The sequence below is a fragment of the Anolis sagrei genome, chromosome X (assembly GCF_037176765.1).
Source record: "Anolis sagrei isolate rAnoSag1 chromosome X, rAnoSag1.mat, whole genome shotgun sequence".
In the NCBI taxonomy this organism is placed as follows: Eukaryota; Metazoa; Chordata; class Lepidosauria; order Squamata; family Dactyloidae; genus Anolis; species Anolis sagrei.
This window is the reverse complement of record NC_090034.1, coordinates 35,090,727-35,109,272: the sequence shown is the minus strand read 5'-3', so window position 1 is coordinate 35,109,272 and position 18,546 is coordinate 35,090,727. Positions and strand designations below refer to the sequence as shown.

Below are 18,546 nucleotides of genomic sequence, written 5' to 3'. Positions count from 1 at the left end.
GAAAGACAAGGCAAAATAAAATAAAATAAAAACCAACCCTAAACCCAACCTTCTCTAAATCTACACAATCCGCTAACAAGAGAGAATTCTATTAGATGAGCTCTCTTTTCCATTGGGGAAAATGTTAATGGATAAAGTTCTCTTCGCAGGGATGTTTAACTGAGTTTGATTTTTAAGGCAGCTTTAAGGCACTGCCAGGATCACAGTGTCATTGTCTGTGGTATTCTGGATGCTATGTTGCACATTCTTAGACTTTGCGCGGTTTGTTGCTCCCTCCAATACATAATGAGCATGTTTGCATTCTGTATGGAGGAAATGATCCCTAGTTTATTAAACTCTCATATATTACAGTAAAAAGTAGGATAGTGGTGCACCACTGCTTCAATAGATGCAGCAATTGACCAACCTCTCCTAATTTGCACTAGAAGAATTAATGTAGAGGTAAATGTTGAAACCCATCTATTCATGCCCTTAAAGAAGGTCCAAAAATGCTATTGTGTTGAACCAGTTTTCAGTTCCACCTGAAACAAATGTTTTACAAATTCTTTATGAAACTAATGGGTATCAACTTCCCTATCCAGACCAACCCACTCTAAAATATTTTGCATTAGAACAGTGAGCCAGCATAGTGCAGTGGTTAGAGTGCTGGAGCATGACTCTGGAGGCCAGGATTCAAATTCCAGCTTAGCCATGAAACCCACTGGGCAATACATACTCTCTCAGCTTCAAATAAAGGCGAAGGCTACTTGTCCTTGAACAAAGCTCTCTCACTGAAGGTTAGCTGTTACCAATGGTGCCATGGATTTTGAGGAGGCACAAATAGAGGGAGAAAGGGAGAAATGTACCAAGAAGGAGGAATGTCAAGCAAGCTCTTCTCATGATCGCCTTCCCACCTATCTTCATTGTGAAAGACATTCAGATTCAGAATCTGTCTCTACAGTCTTGGACCCAGCGACAAGACTCTACCCTTGAAAGACAATCAGACTTGGCCAGGAGGGATTGCCTGTAGATTGATTCTGGATCCACAACTGACCTCCAGTTAGGACGCTTGAAGGCCAGGGCTTCCAAGTTCTCTGTGTTTATACCACATGTTTTAAGGTTAGCTTTCAGCTTATCTTTAAATCTCTTTTGCTGTCCACCGACATTCCAATTTCCATTCTTGAGCTGAGAGTAAATTAACTGCTTTGGGAGATGGTGATCTTTGGGCATTCGGACAACAGGGCATTTGGTCCAAAGAACTTGGATGGCGTAGGATCATCACATCAGTGCTAGTGGTCTTTGCTTCTTCTTCCAGAAGGCTTATATTTGTCCATCTGTCTTCTTCCCAAGAGATTTGCAGGATTTTTCAGAAGCAACACTGATGAAATTGTTCCAGAAGTTGAAAACGATGTTTGTGGAAGATTCATGTTTCTCGGGTGTACAATAGAGTTGGAAGGACAGTAACTTTATAAGCAAGCATCTTGGAATCCTACAAATGTCCCAGTCATCAAACACTCTCTGTTTCATTTGGAAAAATGCTAGTAGTACAAATGCAGGATCCTTTGAGAGTTCCAGCACAGATGGGGATCCATCATAATTGGGGTTCCACAAAAAGCTGGTTTCCCCGATGACATCCTAGCCAATAGCATGGACACCCCTTCTTCATTTTATGATCCCCATTGAATGTTTGGAACTTCCTCATTATCTTCAAGATCTCAGAAGCTGCGATGAAGATAGGTTTGAGCTGAATAATCTGCCCAAGAGCTTGTGCTCAATTACAGATATTTGGAAGTGTATCATTCCTCATAGTGGACTCTGTTAGTGGGCATGAAGCCAAAACCGAGAAGTGGTCATAGCTAATAGTCAACATGGATTTATCATAAACTAGTCATGCCAGACTAATCTGATCTCTTTTTTCAATAGAGTTACAAGCTGGATAGATGTGGGGAATGCCATGGATGTAGCGTACCTGGACTTCAGTAAGGCCTTCGACAAGGTCCCCCATGACCTTCTGGCAAACAAACTAGTCCAATGTGGGATAGGCAAAACTACGGTTAGATGGATCTGTAATTGGTTAAATGGATGAACCCAGAGGGTGCTCACCAGTGCTTTTTCTTCATCCTGGAAAGAGGTGACGAGCGGAGTGCCGCAGGGTTCCCTCCTGGGACTGGTGCTGTTCAACATCTTTATTAATGACTTAGATGAAGGATTAGAAGGCATGATCATCAAGTTTGCAGATGACACCAAATTGGGAGGGATAGTCAATACTCCAGAGGACAGGAGCAGAATTCAAAATGATCTTGACAGATTGGAGAGATGGGCCAAAACTAACAAAATGAAGTTGAACAGGGACAAATGCAAGATACTTAGGCACTTATCCAGGCAGAAAAAATGAAATGCAAAAATACAGAATGGGGGATGCATGGCTCGAGAGCAGTACGTGTGAAAAAGATCTTGGGGTCCTTGTGGACAACAAGTTAAACATGAGCCAACAATGTGATGTGGCAGCAAAAAAAGCCAATGGGATTTTGCCCTGCATTAATAGGAGTCTAGTGTCTAGATCCAGGGAAGTCATGCTACCCCTCTATTTTGGTTAGATCACATCTGGAATATTGTGTCCAATTCTGGGCACCGCAATTGAAGAGAGATATTGACAAGCTGAAATGTGTCCAGAGAAGGGCTACTAAAATGATCAAGGGTCTGGAGAACAAGCCCTATGAAGAGCGGCTTAAAGAGCTGGGCATGTTTAGCCTGAAGAAGAGAAGGCTGAGAGGAGACATGATAGCCATGCATAAATATCTGAGAGGAAGTCACAGAGAGGAGGGAGCAAGTTTGTTTTCTGCTGCCCTGGAGACTAGGATGCGGAACAATGGCTTCAAACTACAAGAAAGGAGATTCCATCTGAACATGAGGAAGAACTTCCTGACCATGAGAGCCGTTCAGCAGTGGAACTCTCTCTCTGTCCCGGAGTGTGATGGAGGCTCCTTCTTTGGAAGCTTTTAAATAGATGCTGGATGGCCATCTGTCAGGGGTGCTTTGAGTACAATATTCCTGCTTCTTGGCGGGGGTGGGACTGGATGGCCCATGAGGTATCTTCCAACTCTATGATTCTAAGCCAGGTGAGTGAGAAATCTTTCATCTAGCATGCTTGGAGATCCCCATGGTATGCTGAAGTGCAGAAAAATTTTCACAAGAAACTCAATATGAAGTCAGAATGTTCAGTTGTCACAGAATTTTCAAAATGTCAGCTGGAAAAAGAAACCAGGGGGTGCTGGTGCTTTATGACGGGTGGGTGGCTTAGGGCAGAGGCTAAAAGACCGCAGTGTACTGTATGTAGTACTTTCTATTTCAAACTCTTGCCCCTCATCCTACCTAACAGGGCATTTTAGTGTCCCAGAATCCCGTTTTGTTGAATAATTCCCACAGACCTATAAGATGCTTATAGGTCTTTGGGAATGATGCTTTATGACAGGTTTCTAACAGTGCCCCTGAGTTTTAACCATTTGCCATGAATCTGTTTTTTAATGAATAAAAAAAGAGCTAGGACAAGTACTGCCCTACCAGAGCTATTACATTTTGCCATGGGGTGGTTTATTGTTTTGTTTCTTGAACTTTCCAAAGCCTGTAATGGAGTAGCCTATAATCTGAGAGACAAAAAAGAAAAATCCTTATTAGTATCATTACTGTCATTCCAAAAGAGCATGTACGCTCCAAAGCTCTAAGTGTATCAAGGAACAAATACAGCGATTAATGTCCTTGCTAGTCACAAGAATCTGGAGAATCAGACAGGAGGTGAGAGTGTTACGGGCGAAGAAGTTTCTATTGAGGGCTTTGACTTATTTCATGCAGCATTACATTTATGGCAAGGTCAAAAAGTGCAGGCTAACAGAGGAGCATCACACTACAAAACTACAGGAGGGTCTCAAAAGAACACCAGACACCAACAAAACATGGGGAAAAACAGTCCAAGCAAATGAAGAAATGAACGTCCATATGATGATATTATAAAAACAATTATACACCAAACGAAAGAGTTCTTAACCTGAAACAAACCTAAAAGTAACAAAAACACCATGTGGTATACAGCAAATATTTACATCACGAAACTCAATGTAATAGTTACATTATGGAAAAAGCAGCAGATAGTTATCATAAAGTACATTTAAAGTTTAAAAAAGGGCAATGTCCTCCATTCTTTTCTTTGGGGAGAAATAACATAAAAATGTGTTGTCAACTAATGGTTAAAACCATTGCATCACTAGGGACCCTCCCTAAAGCTTTTGACAGCTGGGATTGGGATTGTGTGGTTTTCCAGTCTTTTTGGACTGCAGTAATAATAAATAAATAAATAAATAAAGAACTTAATTTTTATGTCCCGCCTCCATCTCCCCAAAGGGACTCGGGTGGCTTACAGAGAGACATGCCCAAAAAAACAGGTTAAAATAAGCATCGAAAAACAAGCAATATGAAACATTAATAAATGTAATGTTTAGACTGAATCTTCCCATCATAGCCCTGAGTAGGACATTATAGGAGTTCTGATCCATGTTCCCATTCTTGGTTCTATAGAACGGTCATGGAAATCCATGAAGCCATCAAAGGATCCGTTTCAGAGATCCTCCCAATTGGCAAAAACCTCAGTTTTGGCAGGCATTTTCTATTTAACAAGCAGTAGCTGCCAATATTTATAATGGCGAACATTAGGCACAATTTTCAGCACTGCTGAAATACATTGGTGAAGGAGTTTTTCAGGGAGAACTCAGCCCTGTGTGAACCAGGAGGGGGAAAAAGTACAACGGGACCGCGCCATCCCTTATGTGGTCTGGAATTTATGCTCAGTGCCTTTCTCACAGCAAATCAATGGCTTTGCACATCCAAGGGCACCTGTGCTCCTGCTGCAATCCTTTTAGGGGCATTGTTAGGTAGGCAGCATGTCCCGCCAGGAATTTTATCTCCAACTACCCGATACTTAAATGGCACTTCAGACATAACCTCAGAGGCCAAGATGATGAACAGACCTCCGATGATTTGAAACACTCCTCTCTTCAAAGTGACCTCTGAAAGAGCCTCGAGTGTCTCTTTAGTTGTAATGGAATATAACAGCTCTGACTCACCTATGCTATAAGCAGATCTGATCTGGGGAAAGTTACTTTTTAGGCTAGAGCTCCCAGAATTCCCCAGCCAATGGAGAATTTAGGGAGCCAATACCAACTTCCAAGATTCTGCTTTCGGGTACGGAAGTCCACAAACTGTAAATATTCCTTGTGGACAGTTTTATGAATGGTAGCCACAATGATGGTGCATCTGAAAGTGAGCTGAACTGGCAAGAGTAATGCCAAAAAAACCAATGAAAATTAAGGTGCTAGAAGGATTCATCAATGTACCTATGTTTTGAATTAGCCTGAGGCAGGGAAGATCGATCTGTGCTCTGAATTATTTTGCGGGACATTGTCTAGCCCTAACTTTTGGGTTTTAAATTAAACTTTTTATTCCTTGTTTAGGGAACTATGTTCCAAATATTTGTTTGTTTGTTTGTTATATTCTTTCCAACTGTGACCACAAGATAACATATATGGCTTTCCTCCTTCCCACAACCCTGTGAGATAGGTCAGGCTGAGAGGGCGCCATGTCCAAAGTCACCAAGTTGGTTCTGTGGCTTAGTATGGACTTCAAATTGAGGTCAGGCAAGCCAGTGTTGGATCCTGCAGATATTGTTGGATTTTAACTCCAATTGGACCTGGCTAGCATAACAATTGGAGAGGGATTGTGGGAAGAAAAGTCCAACAAAGAGCCTCTGCAAGCTCAAAGAACTCACCCATGCTATAAGCACAATACCATACCACCTTGAGTCCCCATGGGTATAAATAAAGATAATAAATAAATAAATAAAATATCTTACAGATGAGAAATGTGCTTCCCAATTCATTGCAGACAAATATTTAATGAGTCAAACTGTTAAAACCAGTCCCATGAGAAATAAATGTTTTCAATGGCCCTGGACTACTGACTGGTTCTGTGGTAGGGAAAGATGGTGGTAAACTGGTAGAGAGAGGAATGGAGTAACTGGAACACTGAACTGTGGTATCCCACACCGCACTGTGTATTTTGCAGGTCCGAATTGAAGAGTTCACCATGTGTTATCCAGATGCTTTCAGTCCTTTACCCTCATTAGTGAGGCCTATTAAGACCTTTACTTCAAAAATTGAAAGCTAAGATCATAGGCCCAAAGCATTCACCACGGGCAAACTGTGAGCCAGTGGGGGGAAGATATTTTACATAGTTCAGCTTCTGGAACCCTAATGTTTGCCCAATTAAAACCCACAAATACTTTCCTTCAAGCACACAGCACAGGAATAAGCAGTGCAACTCCTCCTGGGATGTTGGGGTTGTTGTCTATGAATCCCATCTTTTCTGACTATTGGCCATCCTCTCTGGAGTCCAGCAATATCTGCAAGATCATAGGCTCCCCTGAAACTGGTTTAGGAAATTGCTGGTTCTACTCAGGTTTACCCCAGATATGAATTTGCTTTGCTTGTTCCTCAATTACTCAGCCTGGGTAATTATCTGTGAAAGCCATGCTAAAAGAGTGTAAACGCCTACCCCAATACTTAGACGTGAACAGTGTTGTTAGCACAGTAAGATTGCTACAAACTGATAGTTAAAAGATCAGGAAGCAGTAGTGCTACATCTAATAGGAATGTACCATGATCTGCTATGATGCTGTTCCAGTTATTGCTGTAATAATTGAACCAAACTGTGAGAGTTTCATTGGTTGAACCTCTTTAATCCATCGTAAGGAACGTCATAATTGAATGCAAAGATTTTACTGACTCTTGCCCACTGTTTTCTCTTGTTAAAGGTACCCTTTGGAATCTTTCCTCCTATGAGCCACTCAAAATGGTGATCATTAACCACGGTCTTCAGACACTGACTAATGAAGTAATCATTCCCCATTCTGGCTGGGAGAATGAGCCCAATGAAGATTCGAAGCCTCGAGATGCTGAGTGGACAACTGTCTTCAAGAACACATCGGGATGTCTCAGGTGAGATTGGGATGGGTCAGGGTGCATTTTTGCTCGCGGAAGGAAGTCGGTTGATGGAATGCTAGGAAGACTATTGTGGTGCTACAACCGGTCATGCCTTTCTCCCATGTTTCTGGTTTGCATGCACAAAGAATATTCACTGTTACCATTTGAGCTTCCCACTGTACATGTTCAGGAATACATCCACATGGTTATTTGAGTGTTGATGCTTGCACTGATAAATTGGCTGTTTTTTGTTTGTGGTGTGCTCAAGCAGAGATACAGAAGACCAGATCATGCTGTGGATTATTAAGTTGTGATAAGCATCAGACTTCTATTTTCTCAGGCTGTGTTTTCTCTCCTTACTTTTTGGTGAAACGTGATGGAGGACTCTTGGGTCAATTAGCCATCCTTTCCCCTGATGGGAAATACCCAGTTGTACCTATCAGGCAGATGGTGGGGCCTGGGGATAGCTGCTTTTCAACAAGGATCTGTTACATGACATTTCACAAGGGGCCGTTCTATCCCCAATGCTTTTTAACATTTACATGACACCACTGGGAGATATGATCTGTAGTCATGGGGTAGCTTGGTATCAGGATGCTGATGACACCCAAATATATCTCTTCATGCCTTCAAAAGCAGCCTCATCTAGGGATAGCATGTCTTCTCTGAATGAATGCCTGGAGGAGGTAATGAGCTGGATGAGGAAAAGCACATTGAAACTGAATCCAGACAAGACAGAGGTGCTTGCCATCAAATATCCTAACCTAGGTTTGGAGGTGTGTCAACCAGTTCTGGATGGGGTTACAGTGCCCTTCAAAGACTGTGTCTGCAACTTACGATAAGGGCATCTGGATCCGTCTCTCCAAATATCAACCCAGGTAGATGTGATGCCCTTGAACCCCTTGCTAGAACTGGAGGACCTAAAGATGGTAGTGCATGTGCTGGTTGCCTCAATGTTCAACTTCTGCAATGCGCTTTACATTGGATGATCTCAGTACCAAGTTTGAAAAGTGCAGCTAGTTCAAAACATGGCAGCCGGACTAATTACAGGAACATCTAAGAGTGAGCACATTACATCTATATTACAATCCCTCTACTGACTGCCATTTAGTTTCCAGGCAAAGTACAAAGTGTTGCTTTTGACCTTTAAAGCCCAACATGGTTTGGGTCCAGGTTCCTTACAGGATGGCTTTCTCCTGTACAATCAATCCATGGCCCCTTTGGACACTGGGGTCCTCTGGAGGATGCTTACTCCCAGCAGCCAGAATCTTCACTGGCATCTGTCACCCAGAGGACAATTATATGAGTAACACGAAACAAGTCATTCCTGTAGGCAACATGAATCTTCTCTCTCATCCCTATTTCAAGGTAGGAAGCAGCCCTTTTAATTCCCTTGCTGGACTTCTGGCTATGTACAGTTTAGCATCTCACAAACACTAAACTCAACTAAATTGATTGACCTCCTTTTTTACACTGTCTTATATTTTTATCTTGTCTCTTTGACCAAAAATAATCCAGCATGTATCTCTTCTGCTCCCAAAGCTCATATGCAGGCATCCTCTAATAACGAGTCTTGTAAATGCTGACGGGGCAGTAGCAAATTGGTGATTGATCATCCATGCAAGAAGGAAATGGATTGATATTTTTAACTTCTCCTCTTTGAATTGAGGCAGATCTCTGAAAAAGTATGCCTGTGTGGGGAAACTTCATTGGAACTGCAGAGGATCACATTTCAGCAAGGCAAACTTTCTGTACTTTGTGTTGGGGAAGACAAAGACAAAGCCCTTTAGGAAGCATGCATAGGAATGTGGGAGGAAAGGAATCCCCGAGATTAGCCTTGTCTCTAGTCTAGCTACGCATTGATGACACAAAGTCTTGTGCAGTCCAGAGATGAAACCCTACACTTTGGACCAAATGCCAAAACTTAATAAAATGCAACATTTGGTTAAGTTTAGAATAGAATTTTCTGGGGGGGGGGGGGGGGGAATAATTTGGAGATCTATATAACGAAGCCTGATGCAAAACACATAGAGTAGAACCAGAGTGTAGGTTGATCAGTAAAACCATCCTTCTACTCAACAATCCATCCCTGGGTGTTTAGCTATTGTTTCAGCAGTAAAAAAAATAAGATATGGAGGAGGATCATTTTGTTGCTACCACTGCTGTTACAAACTAAAATATATTGCTAATCCTTCTGAGATCTACCAGGGGAAACACATTCTTTCTCCTGCACACCACTGGCTTGTAATAAATGTCAAAGCAGTAAATCCTCAGGGAGTAAACTTTCACATTTTTAAAAGAAAGGAGGAAGGGAGAAAGTAACCTTACCATCTGTTTTTCTCCCAGAAGTCAATTGAACATACCAGCAGGTTGGAAAACCAAACATTGTCCCAAGAGACAGGTCTTCCCGAAATAGTGTTCAAGACAGCCCTTCCTATTTATTTGAACTATTTATGTATCCGCTTTCCTCATTGTTCAGTGGCAGTCCAGAAAGAACTCCAGTGTTCCAGGTTTGTTTTTTTTCAGTTATTCTAGGAAAATCTTCATTCTATCCGACCCCATGAAGAAGTTGAGGTCTCAATGCCCACCAGGCGCAACTGTCAAAGCTAGACACTGTCTGCTCTGGTGGGAACAGTGCTTTTTTCTGCAGTCATCATCATCACTATTATTATTATTATTATTATTATTATTATTATTATTATATTGGTTCATATACTGTTTTTTTCTGAAAGAGACTCAGAACAACTTCATTTTCTGGTTACAAATGTTTGACCATTGGTGGCTTGTTCTGCCCCACATGAAATTCACCTTCTTTAGTGGGCTGCACTTTACAGTCATGAGGATACCCTGCATTAGTTGCCCGAATTACATTTGAGATGTATTTAATTTTTTTTGTGTGTGTAACTCAGTGCTTCCTGAACCATGGTTGGTGGACCACCAGTGGTCCACAAGAACTAAAATATGGTCTGCGGCCTCACCGTTACTACACCGTTGCAACGAGAGTGACTGGTCTCGCGAAACCCTCTTAATAGTGCCGAGGCTTATTAAATATGGTTTTCTGGATGGCATATGTTCTGTATCAGAAACTAGAGTTGATGTGGTCTATCCAATGCAATTTTTGTAACCCTTTTGATACTAATGTTGGGGAGTAGTTCCTAGTCAAAGTAGTCCCTGGTTAAAAAAAGGTTGGGAGCCACTGGTGTAACTAAATAACTTTCATGCTGTTTGGGTTTCCCCAATCCAACTCTATTTCAGGTTTAATCGGGTGGTGATGTTAGTATTGGTTCTGGCATGATCTTCCCTTTGAATCCCAACATTAAATGTTCTCACTGAGGTTCAAGGAGATCCAAAGGGGACCTTCTGTGGCCAATTTATGATTTGGTGGTTGAATGAGAGACTGTTTGCATACAAGATATGTATTGCATCACTGGTTTTAAACAATATGTATATATGACTGGATCTAAAAGCAACCAGTATTGCAGGGAAATAGAACATAGGGGGAAAATGAGAGAGGAGGCAATGGGAAAAAATGACGGTTGGCTCTCACACACATAAATACCATAAAGAATGCTTTCTTGGAATAGTAGAGTTGCATACTTTGAGGTTGTCCTTTTCACGTTTAAATAAACTCCCCTAGAACATGGAAACAGTAGCATGTTAGGAAGAAACTTTATGTGCAGGTTATCTAACGCCTGAGTGTGGTTGTCCTTTTTTTGTCATCTCCTGGGTTTGAGTCCTATAATGCCTTTAAAGTATTCCCTAATACTGTGGGCTGACAACAACAACTCACAGTGCTGACACAATGTCCTATTTTTGGTAGCAGGCTGACATAGGTCATACTTTCTGAAATGGACAAGTTGCTAGTACAGCAAGACTTGGAAATGTGCTGTAACAGATTTTGTACTTGAAGATCAATGGTATCATTCACCTCTGTGTACATAGCACTTTGAGGCAAATAAATCTTAGCGTGGGGGCTGCTCTGAGATTTGCTGGTACTTAGAGGTGCATTCTGAAGCAGTTTCTTCTGCATATAGTGAAGAATTGGAGTGCAACTTGCAATGGGCTGCAGCTCAGCTGCTCCTTTTGCACAGGCTGGCGACATGGTCAAGCATATTAATCTCCATCATGAAGACAGCTCCAGTTGTGAGTGGAGGGCTCTCCCACATGTGGGATTAATTGGGTTGTTTCTGCTTCTACACCCATTTGGACTTCCATGGATTTCATACTAGGCTTTAAGCTCAAAATGCTTGGAATGATTCTAACACAAGAATAGGGAGCAAGGTGAAGAGAGAGAAGAAGCTGGGAGTGAATAAAAATGTTTCCAGAAAACTAATGAGCACCTACCACTGTGTAAAAAAATATTATAGTAGGTTCTCTGTATCCATGGATTCTCCATTCATGGATTCAAAGGCCCTTGGAAGGAAAACATAAAGCTGATGTGGATCTTGATGGAAATGAGTTTGACACCCCTGGTCTATCAGATGTGTTTTCCCTGTGCTTTTGCATCACTTGGCTTTTATAATGAGGGCTAATAGTTCATATCGAGCAACTAAAGGACCTGTGCCGTACCTTCGAGAGTGCTAGAGTGTACTTCAGGCCCATTTTCACTGATTAATATGTGCCTCCAAAATGTTTTCTTCCTTTCCATTTCCTTGGGCTTGTGGTCTTTTAATGGAGCGGTGCTGCTCCCAGGGGAGTAACTTTCTAAATGTATAAGGTAATGCAAAGTGGTCTGAGAAGCCCAGTTACTGAAATGATCATTGGCCCCTTAAGACAAACCGGGCCTTCTGTGTGACAATGTCATTTTTCTTGATGCCTTCCTAATCCCCACCCTGCTATGCAAGATATTTGCTGTGTTAGGGCTGAAAGGTTGAGTTGAAATGCACCTGAGATTCCCTCTTTGTTGCAAATATTAACGTCATCATTATTAGACTAGGATAAACTACATTGCAACATTTTAATCCTCTGTTCACCACTCCCATTAGCAAGCTCTTTCATCGATGCGATCTTAAAGAAAGGGTTGTTACTGTTATATTTGTTTGCATTCTGCTTTGGGGACTTAAAGTGGCATACGATTTTTAAAAGGCAATGCAATTAAAAACATTCAAGAAGTGAACAGTAAAATAAAATTAAACTACTTGCAATGTTAAAACAACTCCAGCCTCCAGTTAAAAAGGATAAAATGCAATTTGAAAAGATAAAAAGCAATTAAAAACAGCTCTGTTTGAAACACCCAGCGCTTTGAATTGTGCCCAGAAATGAAGCAGGAACCATTGAGGCTGCTCCAACAGGGAAGTAATATGGTCATAGAATCATAGAATGCAATAGCAATAGCAAAGTTTATTGAATAGTCTATTGACTGCATCAACATTAAAAACAAAAACAGAAATGTGCACAGACAGCAATCACCGTCCCAAGACCTCCACAACAGCGAACCAACACACATTCAAACCTGATTAGGTTAAAAGATAACTAAAAATATCATCATTAAAATGTCAAGATAAAATTTCATGCCACAAAAATTAAAAATGAAGGTTAAAATGAAGGTTAAAATAGACCAGCTATTACACAATCCCAAGCCACTTCAGATATCTGCGTCACCCCTACAGTTTACCCCAATCGCCTCCAGATACGCAGTTCTCAGCTGCGTTGCTTTATAAAGGAAAAGGGCTGTTTGGTGTGTTATCTTGGCATTCTGGCCAGCCATTAAGAATGTAGTTTTGATATGGGGATCCCAGTGAGTCTTCTGTATGATGAATGGTCCGAGGTATTGATTTCTCTCTTTGTTGTAATCATAGGATGCAAAGAGACCTCAAGTGCCATCCAGTCCAACGCCCTGCATGCAGGAAGATATCATTAAAGCCCTCCCAACAGATGGCCATCCAGCCTCTGCTTCATAATCTCCAGAGAAGGAGAGTCCAATGGACTCCCAGGCGGAAGCATATTCCATTGTTGAACAGCTCTTACTGTCAGGAAGTGCTTCCTAATGTTTAGGTAGAATCTTGCAATTTGAATCCATTGCTGCATTGTGTCCTAGTCTCCAGAGCAGCAGAAAATAAGCTTGCCCATTCCTCGTCAATGTGACATCCTTTCAAATACTTAAACATAGCTATCAAATTACAGGAAAGGAGGTTCCACTTGATTTCATTAGGAAAAACACCTTGACTGTAAGAGCTGTTCAACAGTGGAACTCACTGCCTTGTAGTCCAGTAATGCAAACTCCTTCTTTGAAGGCTTTTAAGCAGAGGCTGGATGGCCATCTGTTGGAGTTGCTTTGAATGTTCTTTTCCTGCCTAGCAAAAGGGGGTTGGAGTGAATGGCCCCTGGGGGTCTCTTCCAACTCTATAATTCTGTGATTCTATGTCCCATCTCAGCTTTTGCCAAACTAAACAGACCCAGCTCCTTAAGTCATCCCTTATAGGGATGTATGGTTTCTAGACCTTTGATCATTTCAGTCGCCTTTCTCTGGACATGTTCCATCTTGTCATTATCCTTCTTGAATTGTGGGAAAAATATTAAATAATAATAATGCACTTTATTTATATTCTGCTGTTATCTCCCCGAGGGAACTCAGAGAGGATTACTGTATACACATATAAAGGGAAAAAATCAATGCCTTTTTTATATGGTGAACAATGACGTACAATACACAAAGACAATGGTTTCCTTTTCCATCTCTGGCATCTGGAGGCAATGCTAAACTCTGGCCATGAGGAGGTGCTCTTGTTCCATTTTTCCATGCTGAGGAGCCTGTTGTCCATAGTCCCTCTTGGTCATGTTTGCCAGCATGGCTGCATGGGTGCCTTTTGCCTTCCCGCCGAGGCAGTACCTATTGATCTACTCACATTACATGTTTTCAAACTGCTAGGTTGACAGGAGCTAGGGCTAACAGTAGCTAGGGCTCACCCCAACACGGTGCTCCTAACTGCCAACCTTCTGGTGAGCAAGTTTTTTCTGCAGTTAGCGGTTTAACTCGTTGTGCTACCATGACCCCTTTTATTCTAGTTGGGTCTGACAAAAGCAAAAGCAGGGTTATGACTTCCCTCTAACCTGCCCTGGTTAACAATCTGGCTGCAGCTTTTTAGACCACCAAAAGTTTCCAGACACTCTCCCAAGGCAGCCCCAAGGAGAGTATAGTAATCCAACTGGGATGTAGCTAAGGATGCAGCCCTGTGGCCAGATTTGAATTGGTCCAAGGGGAAATCCCATTTAGGATTAGTCCCCTTGAAGGATGGGGCTTATCCCCAAAGCCTGAGAGTCCCTACTCCGGAGCAAGAAGGGCTAGTGGTCTGACTCAGCATGGCTTCTGAGCATTAAATGGAATTGGCCCAGTCGGGCTTGGAACCATTTCCCTTAACAAAATGTAAAGTGCTTCCCTCTTTGTCGACAGGCTCTTGTTTGTAAACACAGAGCAATGTCAGATTATTAACTTTGTTGATGTCGATGTTGACATGGTGTGATAAATAAATGAATCTGTCTGCGGTTCAGTGTGGAACATACCACCAACATGGCGATCTCCAAGAATACTTTTTCCAGCCATCTGTTTGGCTTGCTTTCATGTTACTTATTCACATTTTACCATTGCTGACACGATAGTCAGACAACCTAGAAACCAAAGCTCTAATGAATGGCACTAACTGTGAATGTGAAATACATGTTTGCCATTTGAAAAGAAGATTAGGAGTGTGTGTTGGTGATTTCCTGAAAGACTGGGCTTTCTCTCCTTCTTGAACATACACTAGATGGAAGGATGTGAACTCAAGGGCTATGTTGATGTTATAAAGCAGAGAAGAACAATTTTATTTTCATTATTTTCAAGGGTAGAGAAACATATTTTAAAATAACTTGGATGACAGTTCACAGTATGCCCATTTGTTATACCATCATGAATGCTTCAATTTTTGTCTGTTTTTATTAGTATTATTATTTGGTGTGCAACGCTTATAAAATTGATGTAACAAGTTGTTCTGTGCTATCAGACTCGGCACATTAAGCAGATATTACTCCTTGTTTTTGGGCTTGTTTGTTTTTTATTTTTGTCGTAGTCTGAGACAAAGGCATTGGCTACATCTATCTATCGATATCGATTGATCTGTCTGTCTGTCTGTCCACATAATAAAAGTGAAAAATGTGTATGTGGCAGAGGTGGCCACTTACACAGACAGCCTCCCACCTCCACAAACAGGCTCTAGTTCCAAGTGCTGAGAAGCCTCCAAAGGCACTCCCTCCACTGACATTCCAGGTTATAGTGAGCGCAATGAACATGTAGCCCAAACACTGCCAATGACCTCCCCAAACACTATGGCCTGCCACCCAAGGAATGTTTTCATTCGGGGGAAATTTCATCCTAGATTTGACATGTTTCCTCCATCACAGGCAGGCATCCCAGGGTTCCTTGTGTAGAATTTGCATGACCCCACCTACTGCCTCTCCCTTAACCCTTTCCTAAGTTTGGGGGAACTGACTCAACAAGATGGAAGTTGTAGTTCACCCTACATCAAGGCAGAGCACTGTGTGTGCTGGTTTTTTCCTAATAAATAGTGTTACTAATTAACTACATGATATTATCTTTCACCCTAAAACAAACAATGCCTTTTTCAAATAAATATGTTCATGTTTTAAAAGAAAAACATTTTATTCATTTATGAGCCGGCAAGATAGATTCAGGTGCCTATTGTGGCACCTTGAAACATAATGAACCCCTTTCCCGCACTACATCATCAAAAGAGAATATGGTGCACAGACCTTTACCAGTATTTGGCTTATAAAGGGGTATAGAATCATAAAATCCATAGAGCCATTCAATCCAAGCTCTCTTGACAGATGGCCATCCAGCCACTGCTTTAAAACCCCTAGAGAAGGAGACTTCACCAATTCCCATGGCAGCAGCATCTACCACCATTGAACAGCTCTTACTGTTCTTACGGTTCTGAAGTTCTTCCTAAGTTTTACCTGGAATCTCTTTCCCTATATAAGTGATAGATCCAGACTTTGGAATGTTGCTACATAAGGGACGTTGGGAGTTATAGGGCAAAAGCAACTTTCACAGGCCCCTGGCAGTCCTTGTAAAGAACATGGCAGACCATAGCTGATCAAACTTTATTTATATGATTTACTGTTATTACTACAACCACTATTATTTATTTATTTATTTATTTATTTATTTATTTGGTCATTTATTTATATCCTGCCCTTTCCTAGTTCAGGACTCAAAGTGTCATACAACAGATTTTGAAAAATCACAAAATTCCAAAGTTAAAATGAGTGTATACAATAAAAAATAAAACCAGATTAAAATATACATACATACAGAGAGCTATAAACATGTTTATTTTTATTTTAATGGTGCCAAAGCAGAAGATATGAATTGGGAAACATGAGACAGAAGGGCCTCCCCCAACTTGGTGCCTTTCTGATGTGTTTGACTAAATTGGTTGGCCTAATAATATTGCCATGATCTGGGTTTTGCAGTAGGGCAAGTCTGCATTGGCCTGCCCTTCTTGCCCATTCATCATGCTGATGGATTGCTAGCATTTCTCCAAAGAAAACTGTTGAAGAATGAGTGCTTTCGGGATGTACTTTGTAGGCTTTCCATGTCTCTTCTGGAGGCATGCTAACAGCACAGCGCAACAGGAGCATCGTAGCTTCTCCCGCAGCCCTCCCACTCCTGCAAAGTAGGGCTACTCCCCAAACTGACAGATGGAGGAAGGAAGGAAATCCATAAATATTTGAGTTTAAGAAAGAGAGCTGCTTATGTGAGCATCTCCCGATTCAGCTGGTCGAAGCAAGAGAAAATATGCCGGTGAGGGGGTCTGAATGAGAGACGTGTACGTGCTGCTTATTCAAGCTGTGCCAGAAGAAATATTGGATTTATTTTTGTGTTTGAAGGAAAGCATACCACAGAGCGAGTATTTACTGTGTTTAAGTGGCAGTAAAAAAATTAGTGGCTGAAGCAATCAGAATATATTGCTACTTTGGATCCCATATCCAAGGAAAGATATAAAAAGGGAAGAAGGGAGGGAGGGAGGGAGGGCGACATGGGGTGCTTTGGATTCAGTGTGATGTAGTGGTTTGAGCTTTGATTCTGTCAACCAAGGTTTGAATCCCCACTTGGCCGTCAAAACCCACTGGGTGACCTTGGGGATGTCTCCAAGGAAGGCAATGGCAGGCCTATTCCGAAGACATTTTGTCAAGAAAACACTGTGATAGGTTCGCTATAGGTTGGAAATTACTTGGAGATACACCACAATAATGGAGATGCCTTCTCCCTCATGCTGTTCAGGATCTATATGAAGTTGCAGACAAAGACAATAGGAACTTTGGGTTGGATGCCATTACTGATGTATCAGTATGATGACTTTCAGTTCTATTTCTCCTCATCCTTTGAGTTAGCTAGGGTGTCAAGTGCTGCACCCATTCCTGGATTCTGTTAATGGCATTGAAAAGGCATAGGGGACTGAAACTGGATCCTGATAAGACGAAGGCTTTGTGGACTGGTGGCTCTCATACCTACAAATCTGGAAAGCAACATGCCTTTGATGGTTGGCATTGCCCTGATATAGCAGCTGCCTGACTTGGGAAGATTATGTGACCCATCTCTGTCACTAGAGAAACTCTTTGGCTTGGAGATCCTGGGGCCAGCTTTGACTGGCTATAGTCTTTCCTGCATAGGAATAACAGTTGGACTACCATAGTGTGCTTTTTGTGGGATTTGAAGACACCTCAGAAGGGCAAAATGCAGCAACTCTGTCACATCAGTTTCTGACCATGACCTGAAAAACATCTGGCTGGAGATGCTGGGAAAGGTCCCTTCACCACATGATGTCCTGAAGACCAGCAACCAGTCAGAGTAAGCAATAGAGACCATAGATGTGTGTAAATAACCTGACATGTTACAAGCTAGCACCCTGTTTTCCTTTCTAACTCTAAGGTCCTTTGTTAATCCTATCGCTGGAATGTAGACATTGAGGGCTATAACCTCTTTCACAGAAACCAAACAAAGAGGAGAGGAGGCGAACTAGCCTTATATGTCAAAAACTGTTATGCTGCAGAAGAGATGCAAGAGAGCAATCCGGGAAACCAGCTTGAAAGCATCTGGATAAGGGAACTGGGACTCAAAAAGATGTCATTGTAGGCGTCTACTACAGACGTCCAAGCCAGGAGGAAGAACTTGATGAAGTCTTCTGCCAACAGTTGACAAAACAGGCACAGAGAAGAGATGTAGTAGTCCTGGGTGATTTCAAGTATCCCAATATTTGCTGGAAAACAAACTTGGCCAAGAGTACAAGGTCCAACAAATTCCTCGCTTGCCTTGCAGACAATTTCATGGTCCAGAAGGTAGAAGAGGCAACAAGGGGGTTGGCTATTCTTGATCTCATCCTAACAAATGCGGAGGACCTGATCGATGCAGTTGAAATGGTCGGATCCTTAGGGGCAAGTGACCATGTGCTCCTGCAATTTGAGGTACAAAGGAAGGCTGAAACTAAGACAAGTCAAACCCGCATTTTGGTCTTTAGGAGAGCCGATTTCCGAAAAATGA

At 41.8% G+C, this 18,546-nt stretch overlaps 1 protein-coding gene across 16 annotated transcripts in view; it reads left to right on the top strand.

Annotated features, from left to right (window-relative positions):
- ARVCF (ARVCF delta catenin family member) overlaps window positions 1-18,546 on the top strand; it is a 537,576-nt gene that overhangs the window by 407,185 nt on the left and 111,845 nt on the right. For all 16 annotated transcript variants that reach the window (XM_060785841.2, XM_060785850.2, XM_067473177.1 and 13 more), the window contains one exon: window positions 6,839-7,022. In XM_060785841.2, the coding sequence (XP_060641824.1) occupies window positions 6,839-7,022 (184 nt within the window). The remainder of the gene's footprint in view (window positions 1-6,838; window positions 7,023-18,546) is intronic.